Source organism: Mobula hypostoma, chromosome 2, assembly GCF_963921235.1.
Source record: "Mobula hypostoma chromosome 2, sMobHyp1.1, whole genome shotgun sequence".
Lineage (NCBI taxonomy): Eukaryota > Metazoa > Chordata > Chondrichthyes > Myliobatiformes > Myliobatidae > Mobula > Mobula hypostoma.
The window spans coordinates 119,770,587-119,793,364 of NC_086098.1; the positions used below are offsets into that span (position 1 = coordinate 119,770,587).

At 40.5% G+C, this 22,778-nt stretch overlaps 1 protein-coding gene across 1 annotated transcript in view; it reads left to right on the plus strand.

Annotated features, from left to right (window-relative positions):
• The window catches only part of LOC134357440 (dynein axonemal heavy chain 8-like), a 1,088,497-nt gene that overhangs the window by 384,769 nt on the left and 680,950 nt on the right, over window positions 1-22,778 (plus strand). The window contains exon 30 of the mRNA XM_063069028.1: window positions 7,355-7,459. Coding sequence (XP_062925098.1) covers window positions 7,355-7,459 — 105 coding nt within the window. The remainder of the gene's footprint in view (window positions 1-7,354; window positions 7,460-22,778) is intronic.

A 22,778-nucleotide genomic window follows, 5' to 3' on the forward strand; every position in this document is an offset into this window, starting at 1 on the left:
TACGGACATATTGGGACTGGATACTGTTGTGCAACTCCATGCTGCTGTGTAATAATGAATAATTCTGTGGAGCTACTTGACATGGCTACTGAGCTTCAGACAGCAATGCATACTTTGCATACTGCTGAAATGGGGGGCAAAATGTTGTTGTAGATCTGGATATGATTGAGGCAGGACCGGTTCAATTTACTGTTTTTGCTTTTTTCACTGGTGCTTTTGTTCAGACCTGACAATGTTGTACCTCCTAGACGGCTCAGCCCATTTTGTACCCCACTCTGGCGGTTGCTGATAACTGTGTGCCAAGTCCTGCAGCTGAGAAGGAGTTGCTCTCACCTCCTATTTTTTATTTGAAACTGAAAAACATTGATGCATAGGTATAGGCTGTTGAAGTTGCTCCTTGACCTATACATTGTCTTCACTAAGTGTCTTCAACTGGGACACTAGGTCTATATGAGGCCTTTCTTTCTGACAATTATACTGAACAGGATGTTCCTCTAACTGTGCAGAGATAGCAATAGCAGTGCGGGCTGACCTAGCTGGCTTCCGTTTGTTCTTTTTCTCCGCTTCATTTGCACACACAATGTTCAGCTTCTCTAACAGTACCTCATCTGAGGTTTTGGGATCTAAAAGGTATGGCTGGAGGTCATTTTGAATACAATCACTTTGTAAACCAGTGAGTACAGTTTGTTAAAACCTACTCTGCTCTAAGACTGGATCATATTTCAGATCAAGCTCCGCTTCCTGTGAGGCAAACAGTACCTTCTGCTTCAGATCCAGAACACACATTAAGAAACTTCATGGCATCTCTGTACTGCGTTAACATTCTGCTGTCAGCTGCTTATACAATTTAGTTGCTCCTTTTTCCTGATAATGTGAGCAAAGGATCTGTCTAAGGGTAGATAAGTTCAAGTCTGATTTACCCTCAAGATAACTGCTCAATTGGAGCCCAGGCATAATTGCTCTGATCACTGCTATCGTCCTCTGGATAGCCTCTTTTTCAGGTGTTTTCTATCTGGCGAACAAGGCTAGAAGATAACTTGTTTTGCTGACTGGGCTCACCAACCTGACCAGATATTTTGAAGTCCTTGCACCATTCTGATGGGACAGTTTCCCTCTGAACTAATGGCTGCAGATCATTCAGGTTCATCCTGTTAGGAGCTGACCTTTGTATTGACCTGTAGGTTACTGCAATTTCCCTGTCTTCTTCCTCTGTTTCATCGGCCACAGCAGTTGTAGCAGCCACTAACTCATTTAACTTGTCTCTAACCTGCAGAAGTTCAGACAAGCCACTGTCCTCCAGATTTCCCAGCTCCTCTTTCCAGATGGTCACTTATTAGGGATACAAGAGACAAACATGTTTTCTTAACTATGTCCTCTCCTGAGAGCTGAAGGAAGCTACTGAGTTCTACCAGCTTGTCTTTAGGTAATTCACACACTTTCTCATTTATTTCTTCTTGGAGATTCCTAAGCACGTCTATTTTCTTTTCCCTTTGACAGTGGTGCGAGTTAAATTGTGGTGGCTGTAAGATTACCTGCTGTTGACTGGGTTCTGTAGCCTTTAGCATTCACTGTGCCTCAAGTGCATGCACTGCTCCATCACCTCTCAGCTTCACTTACTGTACCTTAATGAACTGCCTCACTCTGTTGCTCTAGACGATTAAGAAAAGGCTGGGAGCAGCTTTTCAATCTGGAAAGGAGATGGTCCACCTGCACACACAATCTCAACGGTGCCTCAAATTTTGTAGTACCCCTGAAAAGGGAACACAAATGAAACATAAATTATGTAATGTTTGTGCAACAGTCACTTTATGGTGAATGACTCCAGCGTGTACTGCCCCTCACCAGGCATTCTGGCAGGCATGAGCAATCAATCACGTGCTGAAGATTGGATGGCAATGGCAGATTCAGTGCTCAATGTTATAAAAGAATACCTTGTACACAGATTCTCAGAATTTTCAACTAAACATATTTGCATGTTTTAAAGTAATATCCCTTTTTCTTGCAATATGAAATGATATTCACATTAATTATTTTCACTTTTTAAAATTATTTGAACAATGAGGTGGGATCTCATTGAAACTGATTGCCAATTGAAAGGGCTACATAGAGTGGACATGGAAAGGATGTTTCCTTCAATGGGGGAGTCTAGCACTAGAGGGCACAGCTCAGTATACTAGCTCATTGCTTTGGAACAGGGATGAGGAGGAATTTCTTTAGCCAGAGGGTGGTGAATCTGTGGAATTCAGTGTCATGGACAGCTGTGAAATCTAAGTCATTGTGTATATTTAAAGTGAAAGTTGCTCGGTTCTTGATTAGTAAGGATGTCAATGGTTATGGGGAGAAGGTAGGAAAATGACTTTGAGGAGGCTAACTGGTTACTTTAATTACTGTTGTGAAATCTGACATTTTTATTCCTTCTATTTGCAAATCGTTATGTAGATTCATTGCTCAGATGCAAAGATGGCTGCTTTCTTTATTGCTACAGTGAGAATTAGGAATGCTCAGAACTGTATACTGCACCACTTTAGGAAAACCATGCAGTGTTCTTAAAAGGGAACTGCAGTAAAATAGAATAACAAAGGCACAAAAATACCACAACTTTCTTCCTGGGCTCTGGCTCTGGACATTGATCTAGCAGATTCCTGGTACAATGTGATGTTGTTATTTAAAGAAAAGAATGGGACAGACTGAGTAAATAACTATGACACCTTTATTCTAACAATTGTGATGTCCAAGTTACTTGAATCAACACTTAATAAGGTATGGTTAATCAAGGACTGTTAGCATGGATTTATTAAAGAAAGGTAGCATTGAACCATACTTGAACTTTTTTGAAGATTGATGAGGTGACATATTTCAAAGGCTACATTGATGCTAACAAGGCATTAGACAAAATGCTATGTAATAGATTGATCAGGAAAATAAAACCCCCACAAATCCCAATCATTTGAACTGAACACTGAAGTGAAAATTGGCCAAGTGGGGAAAAACAAAGAGTAATGATTAACAGAGCTTTAGAGATTGGAGGTAAAATGCTATTCCCTTTTCTTTATTCCTTCACTTCCACAGCAACTGTTCCCAGAATGCAGCCTTCCTTTCCAGGGCATCAGATGCCTTCCTTCAAAAAAAAAAGGGGTTTCCCTTCCTCCACTATTGATGCTGCCCTCACCCGAACATCCATGCTCTCCCCATCTTCCCGCCACCTTTAACAATGATAGAGTTTCTCTTGTCCTTACTGCTCTGAGCCGCCACATCCAACATATCATCCTCCGCAACTTACACCATCTCCAAAGAGATCCTACTACTAAACTTATCTTTACCTCCCACCCCTCTTTTTGTTTACCTGGATGACAAACTTGTCACCAGTGCATCCAAATCTGAACATGTATCTCATCTCCGCACACTTTTCGAGTGCTTAAGCCAAGACAAGTTGATAATTAACTCTGCTAAATGTCAGTTTGGATTGTCACCTATTGAGTTTCGCATTTCCACAGAAGATGCAAAACCCCCTTCCACCAAAAGTAGTCACTATTATGAATTTCCTACCACCCTGCACTAAAAAATCTACAAGAGTTTTTAGGTTAGTGAATTTCTATCACCGCTTCATTCCACAAGCTGCTGAACTTGTGCTCTCCCTGTATAGTGTGTCTAAAGGCAATACCCCTAATCATCTGCTAAAAGTGTATTTTCCCTCCTCCCCTCTTTTATTCCCCACTCTGGCGTTTTATCTCTTCTCACCTGCCTATCACTTCCCCCAGGTCCCCCCTCCTTCCTTTTCTCCTATTGTCCACTCTCTTCTATCAGTTTCCTCTCCAACCCTTTACCTTTCCCACCCACTTGACTTAGACCACAAGACTATACAATATAGGAGCAAATTAGGCTATCTGTCCCATCGAATCTGCTCTGCCATTTCATCACAGCTGATCCAATTTTCCCTCTCAGCCCCAACCTCTTGCCTTCTCCCCATATCCCATCATGCCTTGACCAAACAAGAATCTATCAATCTCTGCCTTAATATACATAAAGACTTGGCCTCCACAGCTGCCTGTGACAAAGAGTTCCACAGATTCAGCCCTCTCTGGCTAAAGAAATTCCTCCTTATCTCCGTTCTAAAAGGATGTCCCTCTAGTCTGAGGGTATGTCCTCTGGTCTTAGACTATCTTATCATAGGAAACATCCTCTCCACATGCACTCTATCAAGGCCTTTCACCATTTGATAGACTTCGATGAGGTCACCCCTCATTCTTCTGAATTCTACTGAATACAGGGCCAAAGCCATCAAACACTCTTCATGTGACCAGCCATTCAATCCTGGAATCATTTTGTGAAGCTCTTTTGAACCCTCTCCAGTTTCAGCACATCCTTTCTAAGGTAAGAGGTCCAAAACTGCTCACGATACTCCAACTGATGCCTCACCAGTGCTTTATAAAGTCTCAACATTACATCATTGCTTATATATTCTAGTCCTCTTGAAATGAATACTAACATTGCATTTACCTTCCTCACCACAGACTCTACCTGCAAATTAACCTTCATGAAATCCTGCACAAGGACTCCTAAGTCTCTTTATGCTTCAATTTTTTGTATTTTCTCTCCAATTAGAAAATAGTTAACCCTTTCATTTCTTCTACCAAAGTGCATGAACATACGATTCCCAACCATTTCTTTGCCCATTTTCCTAATCTGTCTAAGTCCTTCTGTAGCCTCTCTACTTCCTCAAACCTACCTGCCCCTCCACACATCTTCATATCATCTGCAAACTTTGCAATAAAGCCATCAATTCCATCATCTAAATCATTGACATATAATATAAAAAGAATCTCAGCAGCTAACCATAAAAGCCCCCCTTTATTCCCACTGTTTGCCTCCTGCCAATCAGCTACTGCTTTTTCCATTCTAAAATTTTTCCTGTAGTACCATGGGCTTGCAGCTTGTTAAGCAGCCTCATGTGTGGCATCTTGTCAAAGGCCTTCTGAAAATCCAAGTACACAACGTGCACAGATTCTCCTTTGTCTATCCTGATTGTTATTTCATCAAAGAATTCCAACAGATTTGTCAAGCAGGATTTTCCCTTGAGGAAACCATGCTGACTATGGCCTACTTTAACGTGTGCATCTAAGTACCCTGAGAGCTCATCCTTAATAATTGACTCCAATATCTTTGCAACCAGTGAGGTCAGATTAACTGTCTGGTCTTTCTTCTGCCTCTTCCCCTTGAAGAGTGGAGTGACATTTGCAATTTTCTAGTCTTCTGAAACCATTCCAGAATCTAGTGATTCTTGAAAGATCATACTAATGCCTCCACAATTTCTTGAGCCACCTCTTTCAGAACCCTGGGGTATACACCATCTGGTCCGGGTGGCTTATCTACCTTCAGACCTTTCAGTTTCCCAAGAACCTTTTCCTTGGTAATGGGAACTTCACACACTTCATGATCCCTGACATCTAGAGCTTCCACCATTTGGCTTCACATTTCACCTTCCAGCTGGTCTCCTTCCCTCCCCTCACCCAACTTCTGATTCTGGCGTCTTCCCCCTTCTATTACAGCCTAAAACATTGTTTATTTATTTCCATTGATTCTGCCTGACCTGCTGAGTTCATCCGGCATTACGTGTGTTGCACTGTTGGACTTTGTTCAGTGGGATGTTGCAGGACTTGTTAATAGGCCACTTGTTTTTTGTAATACTGTGTATATTATTAACTTGGGTTTAAATCTAAGAGACATAATTAAGAAGCTTGCTGATGATTCCAATATTGATAATATGCTTGATGTAAAGAGAACTTGAAGCTGCAGGAAAATACCAATAGACTAGTTAAATATGCATAAAATTTGCTCTAGAGAAGTGCAAGATAATACTTTTAGGGAATACAAGCAAAGCAAGGGAAAACCTTTTAAAAATAAAACTGAGGAAAATAATTATTATGGAGTGCATATCTACAAATTTAACCAGGGGTACAGGATAGTTAAGAAAGTACATCAGACATTTGCTTTTATCTACCCAGGCATTGAATATAAGAATAAGATGATCATGTTGGAACCTGTATTTTTTTTAAAAAAAAGTGAAGACACAGCTAGAGCATAGCACAGATTTCTTTTTACCACTCTATTGGAAGGATGTGGTAGCACTGAAGAGAGTACAGTGGAGATTTAAAAGGTTATTGCCAGAGTTAATTATTCACCCAAATGTAGTAGACACCTGGAACTCACTGCCTGAATGGGTGATGAAAGCAAGAAAACCTATAAGATTTAAAATTACCTAACTATGATTTATAAGACAATTATTTGGGAGATGGAGAGTGGTGGTAGCTAATATAAATGGATATGATTGGCTGAATGGTCTCCTGTGCCACAAGCTTCCATGTTTCTATGACGTGATAATGAAATCTTCATTCATCTCCCAAACCAAGTTTCAACCATTTCCTTGTCATGGTCTGACCCTCTCTTTCATTGCAATTCAGGCTTTAATTGCTGCCTGGGAAGTTAAGAAACTAAGTTGGTATCAAGTTTCAGGGAGGGAGGGGGAAGAAAAGGATAGGGCAAAGGGAATATCTCTTATAGTCCAAGACCAGGATTAATTTATAGTCCAAGACCATGATTGCCTTAAGAATATCCTGTAAAAGTGGTTAACTATGGCTATTAAGGAGAGGGAGCATGACCCTTGATAAACTCCATGAAATGAGGACACTGAGTATAAACAGAAACAATGTAAAAGTTGTGAAAAGTGGGACTATAGGATATGTACAGCAGATCAGGTTGTGCTAATGGACAGAGAAAAGAGTGAACCAAAACCACAAGAAAAAGTGCTGGAAACCAAACCATCAGTACATAAAATGTTGGAAATACTCAACACAGTCAAAATTTAGCTCTTTTTTAAGTCCCCATCAGCTCAGCTTGACTTGTTGGTCATGTCTTTTATATCAGGTTAATGGACAAAAGAAGTTTGCATCAACCAAGTAGCCCATAACAGCTAATACTACAGCATTTAGACTAATATTAAAATTAGTCTGTAATTAGTCTTAAAATAAACATAATATCATTCCTATATTTCATATTGTGGATGAACTGATGAAAGATGGCTGCATTGGTAAACTTATAGCCCCATCATTATTACATTATGCACTTAAAATCAAAGAAGGAGATCCTGAGGGATCTTTATCATTTGTCTTTTTCTGACCAGCAATTGCTTTATTTCTGCCAGTTGTGATATTCCAATTATGGAATTAGTTTTGTAGTTGCTACAACCTTTTTCAGTTATATAATAAGTATTTTCAATTTGTTTTGTGGCTTAATATAGATATAGCTTGTCACATACACAAGAGTGTTAGATTTTATTTATTGCTTCCTTATCTCATAGGAAGCATATAGTATCCTGAACAAGTTTGATGTGGAAATTTCAAAGGAAGAAGCAGAAGGAGCTGACACACTTCGGTATTTTTTTAACAAAATGCAAGTTAAAGCTGTGAGTATTGTATTCTAATTATATAATGACAAATCAAAGAATCAATGAAAGTTTGGAAGCACTTTAAAAGAGAAGTTAAATGATGATATTGGGGCTTAAGTTCTGCTCCTCTCATGTGTTTACCTCCTTTTAGGCAGTTCCTTGGAATCATGGATGACAATCCCACTCTGCTTCCATAAGCTCGGGCGCAGTGATAAGATCAATGGTTTACATAAACTTTTGCAATGTTTTTGATAAAGTCCTGCATAGTACACTGATCCATTTTAAGGCATAGGGGATCCAAGATCTGTTGACAAACCAGTCCAAAAGAGCTTGGAGACAGTGTGTAGTTGTCAAAATATATTTTACTGACTGAAAGTCTGCAACCAGTGGTGTACTACAGGGATAGTTTCAGAGACCATTGCTGTTTGTCATATACAGAAGTAGTCACAGAGTTAACTAACATGACAACTAAATTCTCTAGCTGAGCTAGTCCCAACTGCCTGCATCACTGGAACTGAAAAGTACTGAGTTAGTGGTGTGAAATAATACAAAAGAATATAAATCAGTTAGAATGTTGGATATAGAGTTGGCAGATGGAATTTAATACAAACAGGTGTGAACCAATGGATGTTAGGATTTCAAATACCAATAGGACATATAGTAAATGGCAGGGATCTGAGGAGTATTGATGTACAGATAGACTTTGGAACACAAGTCCATAAAACTGGCAAAACAAGAGGATAGGGTGGTGAAGAAGGCATTGGGCATGCATGACTTCAGAGTTATAGCTGTTCAAAATACTTGTCAGGCTGTACTTGGGAATATTGTGTACATTCCTAGTCACTCATTAGTGAGTGTAAAGACTGCAAAACATATTCACAATGATGTTGGCTGGAATGGAGGGCTTGTAAAAAGGCTGAAGGATGAATTTAAAGAGTCTTACAAAATTGTGAGGGGAAGGGTAGATGATCAGAGTCTATTTTCCTAGGGTATGGGAACTGAAAAATTGAGCCCTTATGTTTAAGGTGAGAGAAGAGGAAAATAGCATCTGATGGACAACTTTTCCACACATAAGGTGGTGGTTGTATGGAACAAACTGCTAGAGGAAATGGTAGAGCTGGATACAATTACAATGTTAAAAAGTCATATAGAAGGGTACATAAATAGGGAAGGAGTAGAGTGATACAGGCCTAATATAGACAAAGAGGATTAATATAGACAAAGGGGATTAATGTAGACAAGCATCATAGCTGACATGGATGAATTGGGCCTAAGAGCCCATTCTGCACTGTACAGTTCTATGAACTATCACTTCTAGTCATCTAGATAAACACTGTACATGGATAGGAGAGATTTAGTGGGCTGTGGACCAAATGTGGGCAGATCGGACTAGCTCGCTGGGCAACACAGTCACCATGAACAAGTTGGGCCAAAGGGCCTGCTTACATGTTGTATGGCACTATTACTTAATTTGAGGGTGTGCTGATATATTGAAGTTGTTAACAAATATCATAATTGTTGCATGCCATCAGAGGTGACATCTGAGATTTGAGGAATGGTTCACATTTAATAAGGTCTCACTATGAAACTTTGTCGCTTAGGGATTAGTATTATACAGTATGTGTTGTTTGGGAGAGGACTTTAGTCTTGCAGACATGTACAATGCCTATCCTTTTATAATTCTTCTGCCTATGAGGTGACAATAATTTGGAGGTTGTCCTTCAAACATCAACTGTGTGTTGTAGTTCAACTAGACTCAGAGGTATAGAGCAATACAGCACAGATGTAGGCCCTTTGAGTCATTGCCATCCATGGTGCTCAGCCAGCTAATCCCACTTTCCTGTATTTGGCCCACAGACCTCTGAGCACTGCCCCTCTATGTTCTTCTTATATGATACTATTGTACTGGTGACAACCACTTCCTCTTTCAGATTGTTTCATATACTCCCCACCCATTAAAGTTTAGCTTTATTTGTCGAATGTACATTGAAACATACAGTAAAATGTGATGTTTACATCAATGACCAACACAGTCCAGGAACGTGCTGGAGCAGCCCACAGTCAACATGCTTCCAACGCCAACGTAGCATGCCCACAATTTACTAACCCTAACCAGTGTGTCTTTTGGAATGTGCCAAGGAGACCTACGCGGTCATAGGGAGAATCTACATGGTTATGGGTTGAACCTACAGACTCCTAACGGACAGCAGCTGGAACTGAACTCTGATCTTACAGTTGGCACTGTATGCTACTGTGTCTCCCATACCAAATTTTCTCTCAGATCGTCTTAAAATCTTTCCCGTTTAATCCTAAATGTAGGCCACTTAGAATTTAACTCCCTAGTCTGGGGGAAAGACTAATGCTATCCACCTTATTTATGCCCCTTGTGATTTTATAAACCTCTGTAAGGTCACCTTTTCTCCTGAGATTTCAAGAAATAAAGACCTAACCTGGCCACTGTCTCCCTATAACTCAGTTCCTCTAGACGTGGTAATATCTTTCTAAATTTTTTCTGCACTCTTGCTAATTTAACCACAAATTTCCTGTAACAGGGTGATCAAAGGTGTACATTGTACTCCAAGATAGCGGTGGTGAAACCTAGTGACTTTCTGTGGGCAAATTACAAAACAACTTCTAAACTACTCAGTGCAATATGGAGCCTGTAAGTTCCCTTTAAGTGATGTACTTTAGAACAGTCTTGATGAACTAGTGATTTCATGATCTTCTGAAGGACTCCGTGAATTTAACACTCAGGAGGGCGGGTATGGCATATTTAAGCGGATAAATGTACATCTCTATGGCTGGAAGACAGGAAAGGGAGAAGGACTCCAAGCCAGACTAAAGTGGCAGGGTGTATAAGTTCCTGTACCCAGTACCTTGTTAGCGAATGTGCAGTCATTGGAGAACAGATTGAGGACCTATGGGCAAGATTGAGGGATATCTGTGTTCTGTTTCACAGAGACGTGGTGCACCTCAGACGTCAGTAAGACCTGAGGGCTTCACAATACACCAGATGGATTGGACTGGACTGCTGATTCAAAGAGGGCAAAAGGTGGAGGTCTCTGTTTCATGATAAACACTCCATGGTGCTCAGGTGTAGCGGACTTGTCGCACTCTTGTTCCCCCAATCTGGAACAGCGAATGATTAAATGCCAACTATTCTACTTACCAAGAGAGTTCTTCTCCATGATCCTGGCCGCAGTTTACATACTAAAGGCCGCGGTTAAGCAAACACTTGAGGTATTGAGTACGGTGACTAGCAAATGAGAAACAGCCTAGCCCAACGTGTTTCAGGGACTTCAATCAGGCTTGTTTGAAGAAATCTCTGTCCAATTATCATCAGCATATCTCCTGCAGCACGAGAGTTCTCAATGCACTTGACCACTGTTATACTGTGATTAGGAATGCCTACACTTCCATTACTAGAACACATTTCGGGAAACCTGATAATCTGGCTGTTCTTCTGCCTGCATATAGGCAGGGGCTAAAGAGCAAAACTCCAGAGATAAGAACAGCAAAGAGGTGGTTGTGCAAGGCAGAGGAGCAACTACAGGATTACTTTGAGTCAATGGCCTGGGCTGTGTTCAAGGATTCAGCAGAGGATCAGAATGAATACACCTTAGTTGTCACTCATAAATGAGCATTTCCACATAAAATCATTCAAATTCTTCCCTAACCAAAAGCCCTGGATGAATCAAAAGATCCGCAATCAGCTGAGGGCCAGATCAATAACATTCAGGTGTGGTGATTAAGTAAAATTCAAGACGTCGAGGTATGATCTCTAAAAAGCAATCTCACATGACAAGTGGCAATTTCAGACCAAACCTGAATCACTGAATGATGCTCAACAGTTGTGGCAAGGCTTGAATGCTATCATTTCCTGCAAAGTGAAACCAAGCGACATAGTTGACAACAAGGTTTTGCTCCCAGATAAGCTTAGTGCTTCTTATGCTCACTTTGACCATCAAAACATCGAGGCATCTTCACGAACTCTAACATTCCCCGCTGACCCTGTGGATTTCAGTCTCTAAGGCCAACATGAGAACATCCTTCAGGAGGTGAACCCACAGAAAGCATCTAGCCCAGACGGGGTATCTGGCTGAGTACTAAAGACCTGTGCTGATTAACTGGCTGGAATATTCACTGATACCTTTAACCTCTCACTTCAGCAGTCTGAGGTACCCACCTACTTCAAGCATGCTTCAATTATACCAATGCCTAAGAAGAATGTGGTAAACTACCTCAATGACCATTATCCAGTAGCACTTGCATTGTCTGTGATGAAGTGTTTTGAGAAGTTGGTGATGTAGTATATCAACTCCTGCTTGAGAAACAACTTGGATGCACTCTAGTTTGCCTACCATCTCAAGTCAGCAACATATGCCATTTCATTGGTTCTTTACTCAACCCTTGGATATTTGGACAGCAAAGAAGCATATATCAGGATGCTCTTCATTGGTTGCATCTTGGCATTCAATACTATTATCCCCTCAAAATTAGTCAATAAGCTCCAAGACCTTGGCCTCAATATCTCCTTGTTCAATTGGATTCTTGATTTCCTTTCTTGCAGACTCCAGTCAGTTGGGATTGGCATCAACATGTCCTCTACGATCACCGTCAGAACAGGTGCACCATAAAACTGTGTGCTTAGCCCCTTGCTCTTGTTCCTTTATACTTATGACTGTGAGTTTAAGCTCAGCTCCACTTCCATATTTAAGTTTGCTGACGACATCACTGTTGTTGGCCGAATCAAAGGTGGTGCCAAATCAGCATATAGGAGTGAGATTGAAAATCTGACTAGTGGAGCCTCAACAACAACCTCTCACTCAATGTTAGCATGAAAAGGAGCTGATTATTGACTTCAGGAGGAGGAAACCAGAAGTTCATGAACTATTCCTCATCAGGGAATCAGAGATGGAGAGTGTCAGCAACTTTAATTCCTCAGTGTTATCATTTCAGAGGATCTGTCCTGGGTGCAGTACATAAGTGTCATTATGAAGAAAGGCTTGTAGGATCTCTACTTTCTTAGAAGTTTGTGAAGATTTGGCACATCATCTAAAACTTTGACAAACTTCTATAGATATACAGTTTAAAGTATGTTGACTGGTTTCATCACAAACCTGGTATGAAAACACCAAGGGAAAAGCCTACAAAAAGTAGCAGATACAGCCCAGTTCATTACAGGTAAAGCCCTCACGACTGAGCACATCCGCATGGAGTGCCGTTGTAGGAAAACAACATCTATCATCAAGGGCCCCTTTCAACCAGGCCATGATCTTTTCTCACTGTTGCCATCAGGAAGGAAGCTCAGGAGCTGCAGGACCCACATCACCCGGTTCAGGAACAGTTATTAAGGCTGATTTATACTTGTGCGTCAAATGTACACCGTAGTTACTGCGTACCCTACGCTGTAGGGTGACGTGCACCTCCCCAAAAATGTAACTCACGTGCCACGGCGACATAGACAGCAACAACTGTGATTGGTCTGCTTGGTAGCATTGCATTTCCTCATACGCATTTCCGGTTGGTTTTCTCTGCCATGTCTGTACACTGATGCAAAATAAATGGCTGGAGACGATGAACCAAATCGTCAAATCTACCTGCCGACACCCGAAAATATTTGAAATACATTTCCTTGTCCATGTCTCTAACGAAGAAACTCAACACAGTGGCATAGAAACCCCACCGCAAACTAGCAGTTTGGTGGTGAATTGCAAAGCAACGTAGACACAACTATGCATGCTTGCTACGACGTAGGGCTACACAAAAGTATAAATAAAGCCTACGGCATAGCCCGTATGCACAAGTGTAAATCAGCCTTTACTCTTCAACCATCAGGTTCTTGAATCAGTGGGGATAATTTCAGTCAACTTCACTTACCCCAACACTGAACTCTTCCCCAACCTATGGGCTCACTTTCAAAGACTTTTCATCTTATGTTCTCTCTTTATTTATTTATTTACTTACTTACTTACTTACTTTCATATTAGCACAGTTTGTTGTCTTTTGCAGATTGGTTCTTTGTCTGTCTTGTTGTGTATGGTCTTTCATTAATTCTATTGTGTTTCCTGGTGTTTACTGTGAATGCCCAGAAAGAAAGAATCTCAGGGTTGTATATGTTAACATAGATGTACTTGGTTTATAAATTTACTTTGAATTTTGAACTTTGAAGTGTTGCCTCACCAGTGACTTAAATAACTGAATATTCATATATTCAATGCCCTAACCGATGAAGGCCAGTCTACTAAACTCCTTTATCACCAATATGTCTACCTGGATTGTAGCTTTCAATGAACCATGCACTTGTACTCCTAGTTATCTCTGTTATATTACACTCCGTGCCCTACTATTCACAGTGATGCACTTTTGAAAATGCATTCCTCACACTTATCTGTATTGAAATCCACTTGCTGCTCCTTGCCCCACTTCCCTAACTGATCAAGATCCCCCTCTAATCTATTGTAACCTTCTTCACCATCAAAACCTCCTAAATTCATGTCATCCACAAACTCACTAATCAAGCTCTCTGCATTGGCATTGAAATCATTTATATGAATGATGAATAACAAGGATCTCCACAGCAAAGTCTGTGGCACAGTGCTAGTCATCAGTCTTATCACTGTTCCAAGAAACAACCTCCAAACACCGTATTCTGCTTCCGACCTCCAAGCCAATTTTGAATTCACTTAATTAGCTCTTGACTCCATGGGATCTAATCATCCAACTAAGCTACCATGTGGAACTTTGTTGAAGGCCTTGCTGATGTCCAAATAGCCAAAATCCACTGCCCTTCTCTCAGTTACCTTTCTGGTTTACTGAGGCAGCAAGAAATGTAGACAGAATCCATAGAGGGGAAATGATTTTGAGTCCCAGGTTCTAAGATTTTGCTGATGAATTATAGTACTGAAGGGAGAGCTGTAGTCAATAAGTAAGAGTTTGACAAAGGTTTCTGTGCTGTCCAGATGCTCCAGAGATGAGTGTAGGTCCAGGGAGATGACATCTACCACAGACCTTTTTCAGCAGAAGGCAAATTATAGCAGCTCGAGGTTACCTATGAGACTGAAGATGATGTGCGCTGCATGTGAAAACGCCAATGGAAATGCCTACAATAAGTAATTGATACAGCCCAGTCCATGACATCCAGTGTAGTTGGAAGGTGGGATTTTATACAATCCATTACTAGCTGCTCAAATCACTTCGTAATTGTTGAGATCAGTGCTACTGGGCGGTAATTGTTTAGGCTGGGTGCTGAATGATGGTGGCTGCTCTGAAGCCTGCAGGAATATCATATTTAATAAGAGATATTAAAGATGTCTGTTAAGACCTCTGTTACCTAACGAGGTATATTGTCTGCCCCAATAGCTTTGCGTGTGTTTACCCTGGCTGGGATCTTTGTCATCTCAGCTATGGCTAGACAGGGTGTCTGTTCCTCGGGGAGAGGGATCTTTCCTTGATGATGCATCATTCAGTACATCAAATCATGCATAGAAGGCATTTAGCTTATCACAAAGGTGATAGTAGGCTAGTTGTTTTCAATGGTTTGTGTTGTGTATTTAATATTTGAGTAATCGTGTGTGTGTATGTGTGTGTGTATATGTATATGTATGTGTATATATATATATATTAGTTGATTAAGCATTCTTGTTTGTTTAAATAATTCATTATAGTTTATTTATGAATTCATGAAATGCATATGTCTTCACACTACCATGTGCTACATGCACACCTCACTTAAACTCAAAGTTAGACCCACATTTTTGGACTCCTGAGTCTTCCTTTGAATTAATTTAATATAAGCAAACATTTTGTTCCTTTTGATGGGGTGATTCAGCCGTTTCATATTGAAACTAAATAGGTTAATATTTTGAACCATTTTATACACCAATCAACATGTAATTAAAAGATCTGGCCATAGGTTATTAATACTAGAAAGCAAACCATAAGGTAAGGTATTCAAACAAGCAATTATATATTCAGCCCAACACAGCTCCCAGAGAAAAATAGGCCCTACCGCCTCCCCCACCCAATGCGAGAAAGCTGACCAATAGGCAGCCAGCGAGCTAAGAACAAAGTTCCCCCCCCCCCAAAAAAATCCTGTTGACAAAAAACTCCAGTCCTACAAGGTCATTATGTCCCTACCAAGACACAACATAAAAAGAAAAATAACTCAGTATTTGAAAATATGAAAGGGTCAGTTTAAACAAATTCAAAGAAAGCTGTATTAAAATAAAACCTCAAAAAGGAATATAATAAAAAAAAGTATCAAAAAATAATATAACAAGATAGTATATGAACAGCCAAAACGTAAGCTTAATGAAACCTTATTTCAAATTCATATTAACAGAAGAAAAAATTGATCAAGTAAGTAGCAGTTTTATACTTGATCCTTCAGAAACTCTTTTGCTTCTTCAACTGACTTTATTTTTTTTCGCAATCTGTTCTTCAAAACAATACTCAGATGGGCGGGGATCTGAAGGGATGGCTTATATCCTTTATTGTAAAATTCCGACATAACTTTATATTTCATGCAATCAGCCATAACTTCAAGCGAATACTCTTCCACAAGTCTAACCTTATAACTTTGGAAATCGATCATTCCTTGTCGACGGGTATGGCGAATTAAAAGGTCTTAATACGAAATTCATGAAAGCTTAGAATGACCGATCTGGGTCTCGCCGCCGCCGACAATGGCTTCGAAGTTGGTGAGCAATATGCTCGACTGAGCTTTGGCTCGGAAGTGAATAAAGCAGGGAATAGCTGTTTCAGAAAGTTTGCAAAAATCTTCGTAGGGTCAGCGCCTTCAATTGATTCTTCAAGACCCAGAATTCGCAAGTTATTTCTCCTGTTTCTATTTTCGAGACTGATGATCCTTTTCATCATTTTATCATTCGATAAAGATAACTCTTTGCAGAGTTTAATTGTATTGTCCAACGTCCTCTTCAAGTATCACCAGCTTCGCAGTATTTTCCTGAGTTCGGTTCTCATGTTCAGATAAAGTTTGTTGAATTGTATCCAATTTGTTGTTAAGTCATTGAAACTCCTCAGAAAATTCTGATTTTTTCAGTTTAAGGAAATCACTGATTGAATCCAAAGTGACTGGGGATTCCTTTTCTGTTTTTCTTTCTTTTGCAGAAGCTTTTGTTCTTTTCCCAGCCATAGTAAAGCAGTATTAAAGTATTATAATAAGGTTTCAAAATAAAGACTGGTAAGAGACAATTAAGTAAACAGGGTAGGAGCATTCTGAAACGATGTTACTCCATCAGCTGCCAACAGGGCCCTGGAATAGTATTTTGAAGCAAATGAAATAACCAATGAGAAATGAGCACCAATTTTGCTAAGTACGTTAAGTTTAAAGGCATATAGTTTCCTTCGAAGTTTAACTGCTCCAAGCTAACCATCCAAAATTAGTTTTGCTGATATTTTCAAAGTGATGCAGGAGCACTTAGAGCTAAAGCTATTATTGATTGCAGAATGCTTTAGGTTTCATAAGTGAAATCAAAATGAAAGGGAGTCTATTTCAGTGTACATGGCTGAATTGAAGCAATTGAGCATTGTCAGTTCGGTAAGAGTAGTTGAGTGCATTCTCCTTTGAGCTGGAGTTCATAGCTTACTAGGGAGGAATGTTGTGTATTTAATATTTCAATAATATTTGAGTAGTCTTTGTGTGTGTGTACATATGTATTTATATTTAGGTTGATTAAGCATTCTTAAATAACTCATTACGGTTATATGTATAAATATGTGAAATACGTCATCACGCTACCATGTGTTATGTGTATGCCTCGCTTAAACTAAACTTGAAGTTAGACCCACACTTTTGGACTACTGAATCTTCCTTTGAGTTTGCTTAACATTTTGAAGTTACACAACATAACAGTTTGGACCACAATTGTTGTTATTCCACTGTGTTTAAAAATGTTTTCAGAATATACTCTCATTCATTAATTGTTTCCTTCAGTTACTGGAAGTTTTGAGGCCTACAAGTACAATAGTATGGTGTGAGAGATTGTTTCATTTTCTGAGGAGTTGCAATGGGATTAATGATCCGTGAATGCGAATATCCCCACTTCCAGCCTTTCATTGAAAAGAAGGCCACTCGTAATGCAACTGGAGGTTGATCAATCTGGAACACCTTTCAGAGAAACTCCTGTGTAAATATCCCAAAGCTAGAATAACTAACATACAAAAACCATCTTTCTTTGTGGAAAGTGTGAGTCCAACTATTGAAGTAAAATAAAGACTGTCCCTTTTGTACAGTTAGTTCTGCAGCACATGTTCTTCGATGAGAGACGGAATTTTGTTAGTCCCTATTGCCAATGCTGCTTTATGTAAAGACTGGCTTCAGTGATGCTGAGAGTATAAGTAGGTAACAGAGGTGGATCATCTTTTTGCACATCTGGTTGCAGATGGTTGTAAATCGTACATCTCTGTCCTTTGCTCTTACGTTCTTGGCTCTACCATCTGTCAAAGAGGATGTTATTAGATCTTGCCCCTGCATTTGTCCTTTAATTATCAACTACTATACAAATCTAGATGTGGTAGGAACAAACATTTCATTTGATCCAATGGTTGTAGGATCGGTTGGTTTGCTGCATGACACCATCTTTGTTCTTTGGTATGTAGGTATGTTGACCCTGTGTTAGCATCTCAATTCTTTTGCAGTCCATTTTGTACAAGGAATGTCAAGAGACAATACCAGTCAAAAATCAAGTCCAGACAAGCCCTTATTGGTGTCAAGGCTTCCATGTTATAATAGGCCACAAGATGAACTTGGGCAGCACACTGACAACAGTACATCCCTTTATGATCTGCATAACACATTCAGATAAGTCTTCTGGAGTATGTACCCACATTAAGCCTCCGGACCAGGTGGAATCCCTAGCCATTTCCTCAGCTCCTGTACAGGCCTGCTGATGGGTACTTGCAGTCATTTTTAAATGTTTAACGTGGGTGTCTTTATTGTCTAGATGCTCGAGAGATGAATGTAGAACCAGGTGATGGTGTCCTTCTACTGCCACCCTCTCACATCTTTGGGCAAGACGATTCTGAATCCACACAGCCAAGTTTCCCTAATCCCGTGCCTCCTGACTTTCTAAGCCTACTATGGGGAACCTCATCAAATGCCCTTACTAAAATCTATATACACCATATCCACCATTCTACCTTCATTAATATGTTCCTCGAAGAAATCAGTCAGGCTCCTGAACACAACCTGCCTGTCATAAAGACATTATTGATATCCCTAATCATACTATGCTTATCCAAATTCTTTTAAATCCTATCTCTAACAATTCTTTCCAATAGTTTGCCCACCACTGAGATAAGACTCACTGATCTATAATTCCCAGGACTATCCCTATAATGTTTCTTGAACAAAGGTATAACATTAGCCACCCTTCAATATTAAAACCTACAGAGAGCAACTAGAAGAATTATTAGAAGGGAAAAGGTGAACTATGAAAGCAAGCTAGCAAATAATATCAAAGTGGATAGTAAAGGCTTTTTCAAGTATGTAAAAGATAAGAGAGATGAGAGTGGATATAGGACCACTAGAAAATAAGACAGGAGGAATAATAATGGGGGACAAAGAGACGGCAGATGAACAAAATGATTATTTTAGCAGTGTGCGAGATGTTGAGTCTGAAGGAAGAGAAGTGGGTGCAGTTACTATTACAAGAGAGAATGTGCTCAAAAAGCTGAAAGACCTAAAAGTACATAAGTCACCTGGACCAGATGAACTGCACCCTAGGGTTCTGAACAAGGTAGTGTCAGCATTAGCAATGATATTTCAAAAATCATTGGACTTTGGCATGGTGCCAGAGGACTGGAAAATTGCAAATGTCACTCCACTCTTTAAGAAAGGAGGAAGGCAGCAGAAGACAATAGACAATAGGTGCAGGAGTAGGCTATTCAGCCCTTCGAGCCAGCACCACCATTCACTGTGATCGTGGCTGATCATCCACAATCAGTATCCAGTTCCTGCCCTATCCCCGTAACCTTTGATTCCGCTATCTTTAAGAGCTCTAGCCATCTCTTTCTTGAAAGCATCCAGAGACTTGGTCTCCACAGCCTTCTGGGACAGAGCATTCCATATATCCACCACTCTCTGGGTGAAAAAGTTTTTCCTCAACTCTGTTCTAAATGGCCTACCCCTTATTCTTAAACTGTGGCCTCTGGTTCTGGACTCACCTATCAGCGGGAACATGCTTCCTGCCTCCAGCATATCCAATCCCTTAATAATCTTATATGTTTCAATAAGATCCCCTCTCAGCCTTCTAAATTCCAGAGTATACAAGCCCAGTCGCTCTAATCTTTTGACATATGACAGTCCCGCCATCCCAGGAATTAACCTTGTGAACCTACGCTGCACTCCCTCAATAGCAAGAATGTCCTCCCTCAAATTTGGAGACCAAAACTGCACACAGTACTCCAGGTGTGATCTCACCAGGGCCCTGTACAGCTGCAGAAGGACCTCTTTGCTCTTATACTCAATTCCCCTTGTTATGAAGGCCAGCATGCCATTAGCTTTCTTCACTGCCTGCTGTAATTGCATGCTTGCTTTCAGTGACTGATGTACAAGAACACCTAGATCTCGTTGTACTTCCCCTTTTCCTAACTTGACTCTATTTAGGTAATAATCTGCCTTCCTGTTCTTACCACCAAAGTGGATAACCTCACATTTATCCACATTAAACTGCATCTGCCCACTCACCCAGCCTGTCCAAGTCACCCTGCATTCTCATAACATGCTCCTCACTTTTCACACTGCCACCCAGCTTTGTGTTATCGGTAAATTTGCTAATGTTACTTTTAATTCCCTCATCTAAATTATTAATATATATTGTAAACATCTGCGGTCCCAGCACTGAACCCTGCGGTACCCCACTGGTCACCACCTGCCATTCCGAAAGGGACCCGTTAATCGTTACTCTTTTTTTCAATCCATGTCAGTACTGTGCCCCCATACCATGTGCCCTAATTTTGCCCACAAATCTCCTCTGTGGGAAATATAAGACCAGAAGGGAAATTATAGACCAATTCATCTGACCTCAGTGGTTAGGGAGATGTTAGAGTTAATTGTTAAGGACGAGGTGATGGAGTACTTGGTGACACAGGACAAGATAGGACCAGGTCAGCATAGTTTCCTTAAGGGAAAATCCTGTCTGACTAACCTGTTAGAGTCCTTTGAGGAGATTACAAGTAGGATAAATAAAGGGCATGCAGTGGATGTTGTGTATTTGGACTTTCAGAAGGCCTTTGACAAAGTGCCACAGAAGAGGCTGCTTACCAAGTTAAGAGCCCATGGTATTACAGAAAGGTTACTAACATGGCTAAAGCATTGGCTGATTGGTAGGAAGCAGTGGGTCCTTTTCTGTTTGGCTGCCAGTGACTAGTGGTGTTCTGCAGGGGTCGGTGTTGGGACCACTTCTTTTTATGCTGTGTATCAATGATTTAGATGATGAAATAGATGGCTTTGCCAAGTTTGCAGATGATACGAAGATTGGTGTAGGGGCAGGTTGTGATGAGGAAACAGGATGGAGAAGGACTTAGACAGATTAGGAGAATAGGCAAGAAAGTGGCAAATGAAATACAATGTTGGAAAATGCATGGTCATGCACTTTGGTAGTAGAAATAAATGTGCGGACTATTTTCTAAACGGGGAGAAAATCCAAAAATCTGCGATGCAAAGGGACTTGGGAGTCCTTGTGCAGAACACACTTGCAGGTTGAGACGGTGGTGAGGAAGGCAAATTAAATATTAGCATTCATTTCAAGAGGTCTAGAATGCAACAGCAGGGATGTGGTGCTGGGGCTTTATAAGGCACTGGTGAGGCCTCACCTTGAGTATTGTGAACAGTTTTGGGCTGCTCATCTTAGAAGAGATGTGTTGGCATTGGAGAGGGTCCAGAGGAGGTTCAAAAGGATGGTTCCAGAAATGAAAAGGTTATCGTATGAGGAACATTTGATAGCTCAATGTCTGTACTCGCTGGAATTTAGAATTCAATGAGGGGGAATCTCATTGAAACCTTTCAAATGTTGAAAGGCCTAGACAGAGTAGATGTGCAAAGGATGTCTCCTATAGTGGGGGAGTCAAGAACAAGAGGGCGCAGTCTCAGGATAGAGGGGTGTCCATTTAAAACAGAGAAGCAGAGACGTTTCTTTAGCCAGAGGGTGGTGAATTTGTGGAATTTATTATTGCACGTAGTTGTGGAGGCCAGGTTGATAGTTATATTTAAGGCAGAGTTTGATAGGTTCTTGATTGGATACTGCATCAAAGGTTGCAGTGAGGCCTTGGAGTGAGGCTGAGGAGGGAAAAAAAGGATCTGCCATGATTGAATGGTGGAGCAGACTCAATGGGCCAAATGGCCTAATTCTTGTCCTACGTCTTATGGTCTTATGACCCAAAACCACTCTCCATATTCCTCGTGTGGTCTGAATAATGCCTTACAAAGCCTTTACTCTATATTCTTGTTTTTATATTCTCTCAAAATGAATGCTAACATTGCATTTGCCTTCCTTACTACTGGCTCAACCTACAAGTTAATCTTTATGGAATCCTGCTGCAGGGCTCTTAAGTTCCTTTGCACCTCTGATTTCTAAATTTCCTCTGCATCTTTATTTCTTCTCTTAAAAATATTCTGCACCTTTATTTCTTCTACCAAAGTACATGGTCATACATTTCCCCACACTGCATTCCATCTGCCACTTCTTCGTCCATTTTCCTAACCTGTCCAAGTTGTTCTGCAGACTTCCTGTTCCCTTAACATGGGAACAGGATAGTGGGATGTCCATTCAAAACAGAGATGCGGAGAGATTTCTTTAGACAGAGGGTAGTGAATTTGTGGATTTGTTGCCATGTGCAGCTGTGGTGGCCAAGTTGTTGGGTGTATTTAAGGCAGAGATTGATAGCTTCTTGATTGTACGTGGCAAAAAAGATTACGGGGAGAAGGCTGGGAAATGGGGTGGAGCAGAAGAAATAAAAAGGGTCAACCATGATTGAATGGCAGAGCAGACTCAATAAGCCAAATGGCCTAATTCTACTCCTGTGTCTTATGGTCTTATATTCTGAAACTATTCCTGTGGCAAGTGAGGTTGCAAATATGATCGCCAAAGTTGCAGCAGTCTCTTCCCTTGTTTCCCTTATTAACACAGGGTATTTCCCATCCTGCACTGAAGAGTTGTCTATCCTAATGTTTTTCAAAAGTTCCAGCACATCCTCTTTCCTAATGTCGACATGCTCCAGCATATTAGCCTGTTATATGCTGACCTCACATTCGTCAAAGTACCTCCCACTGCTCACTGGTGAATACTGAAGAAAAATATTCATTACGACTACT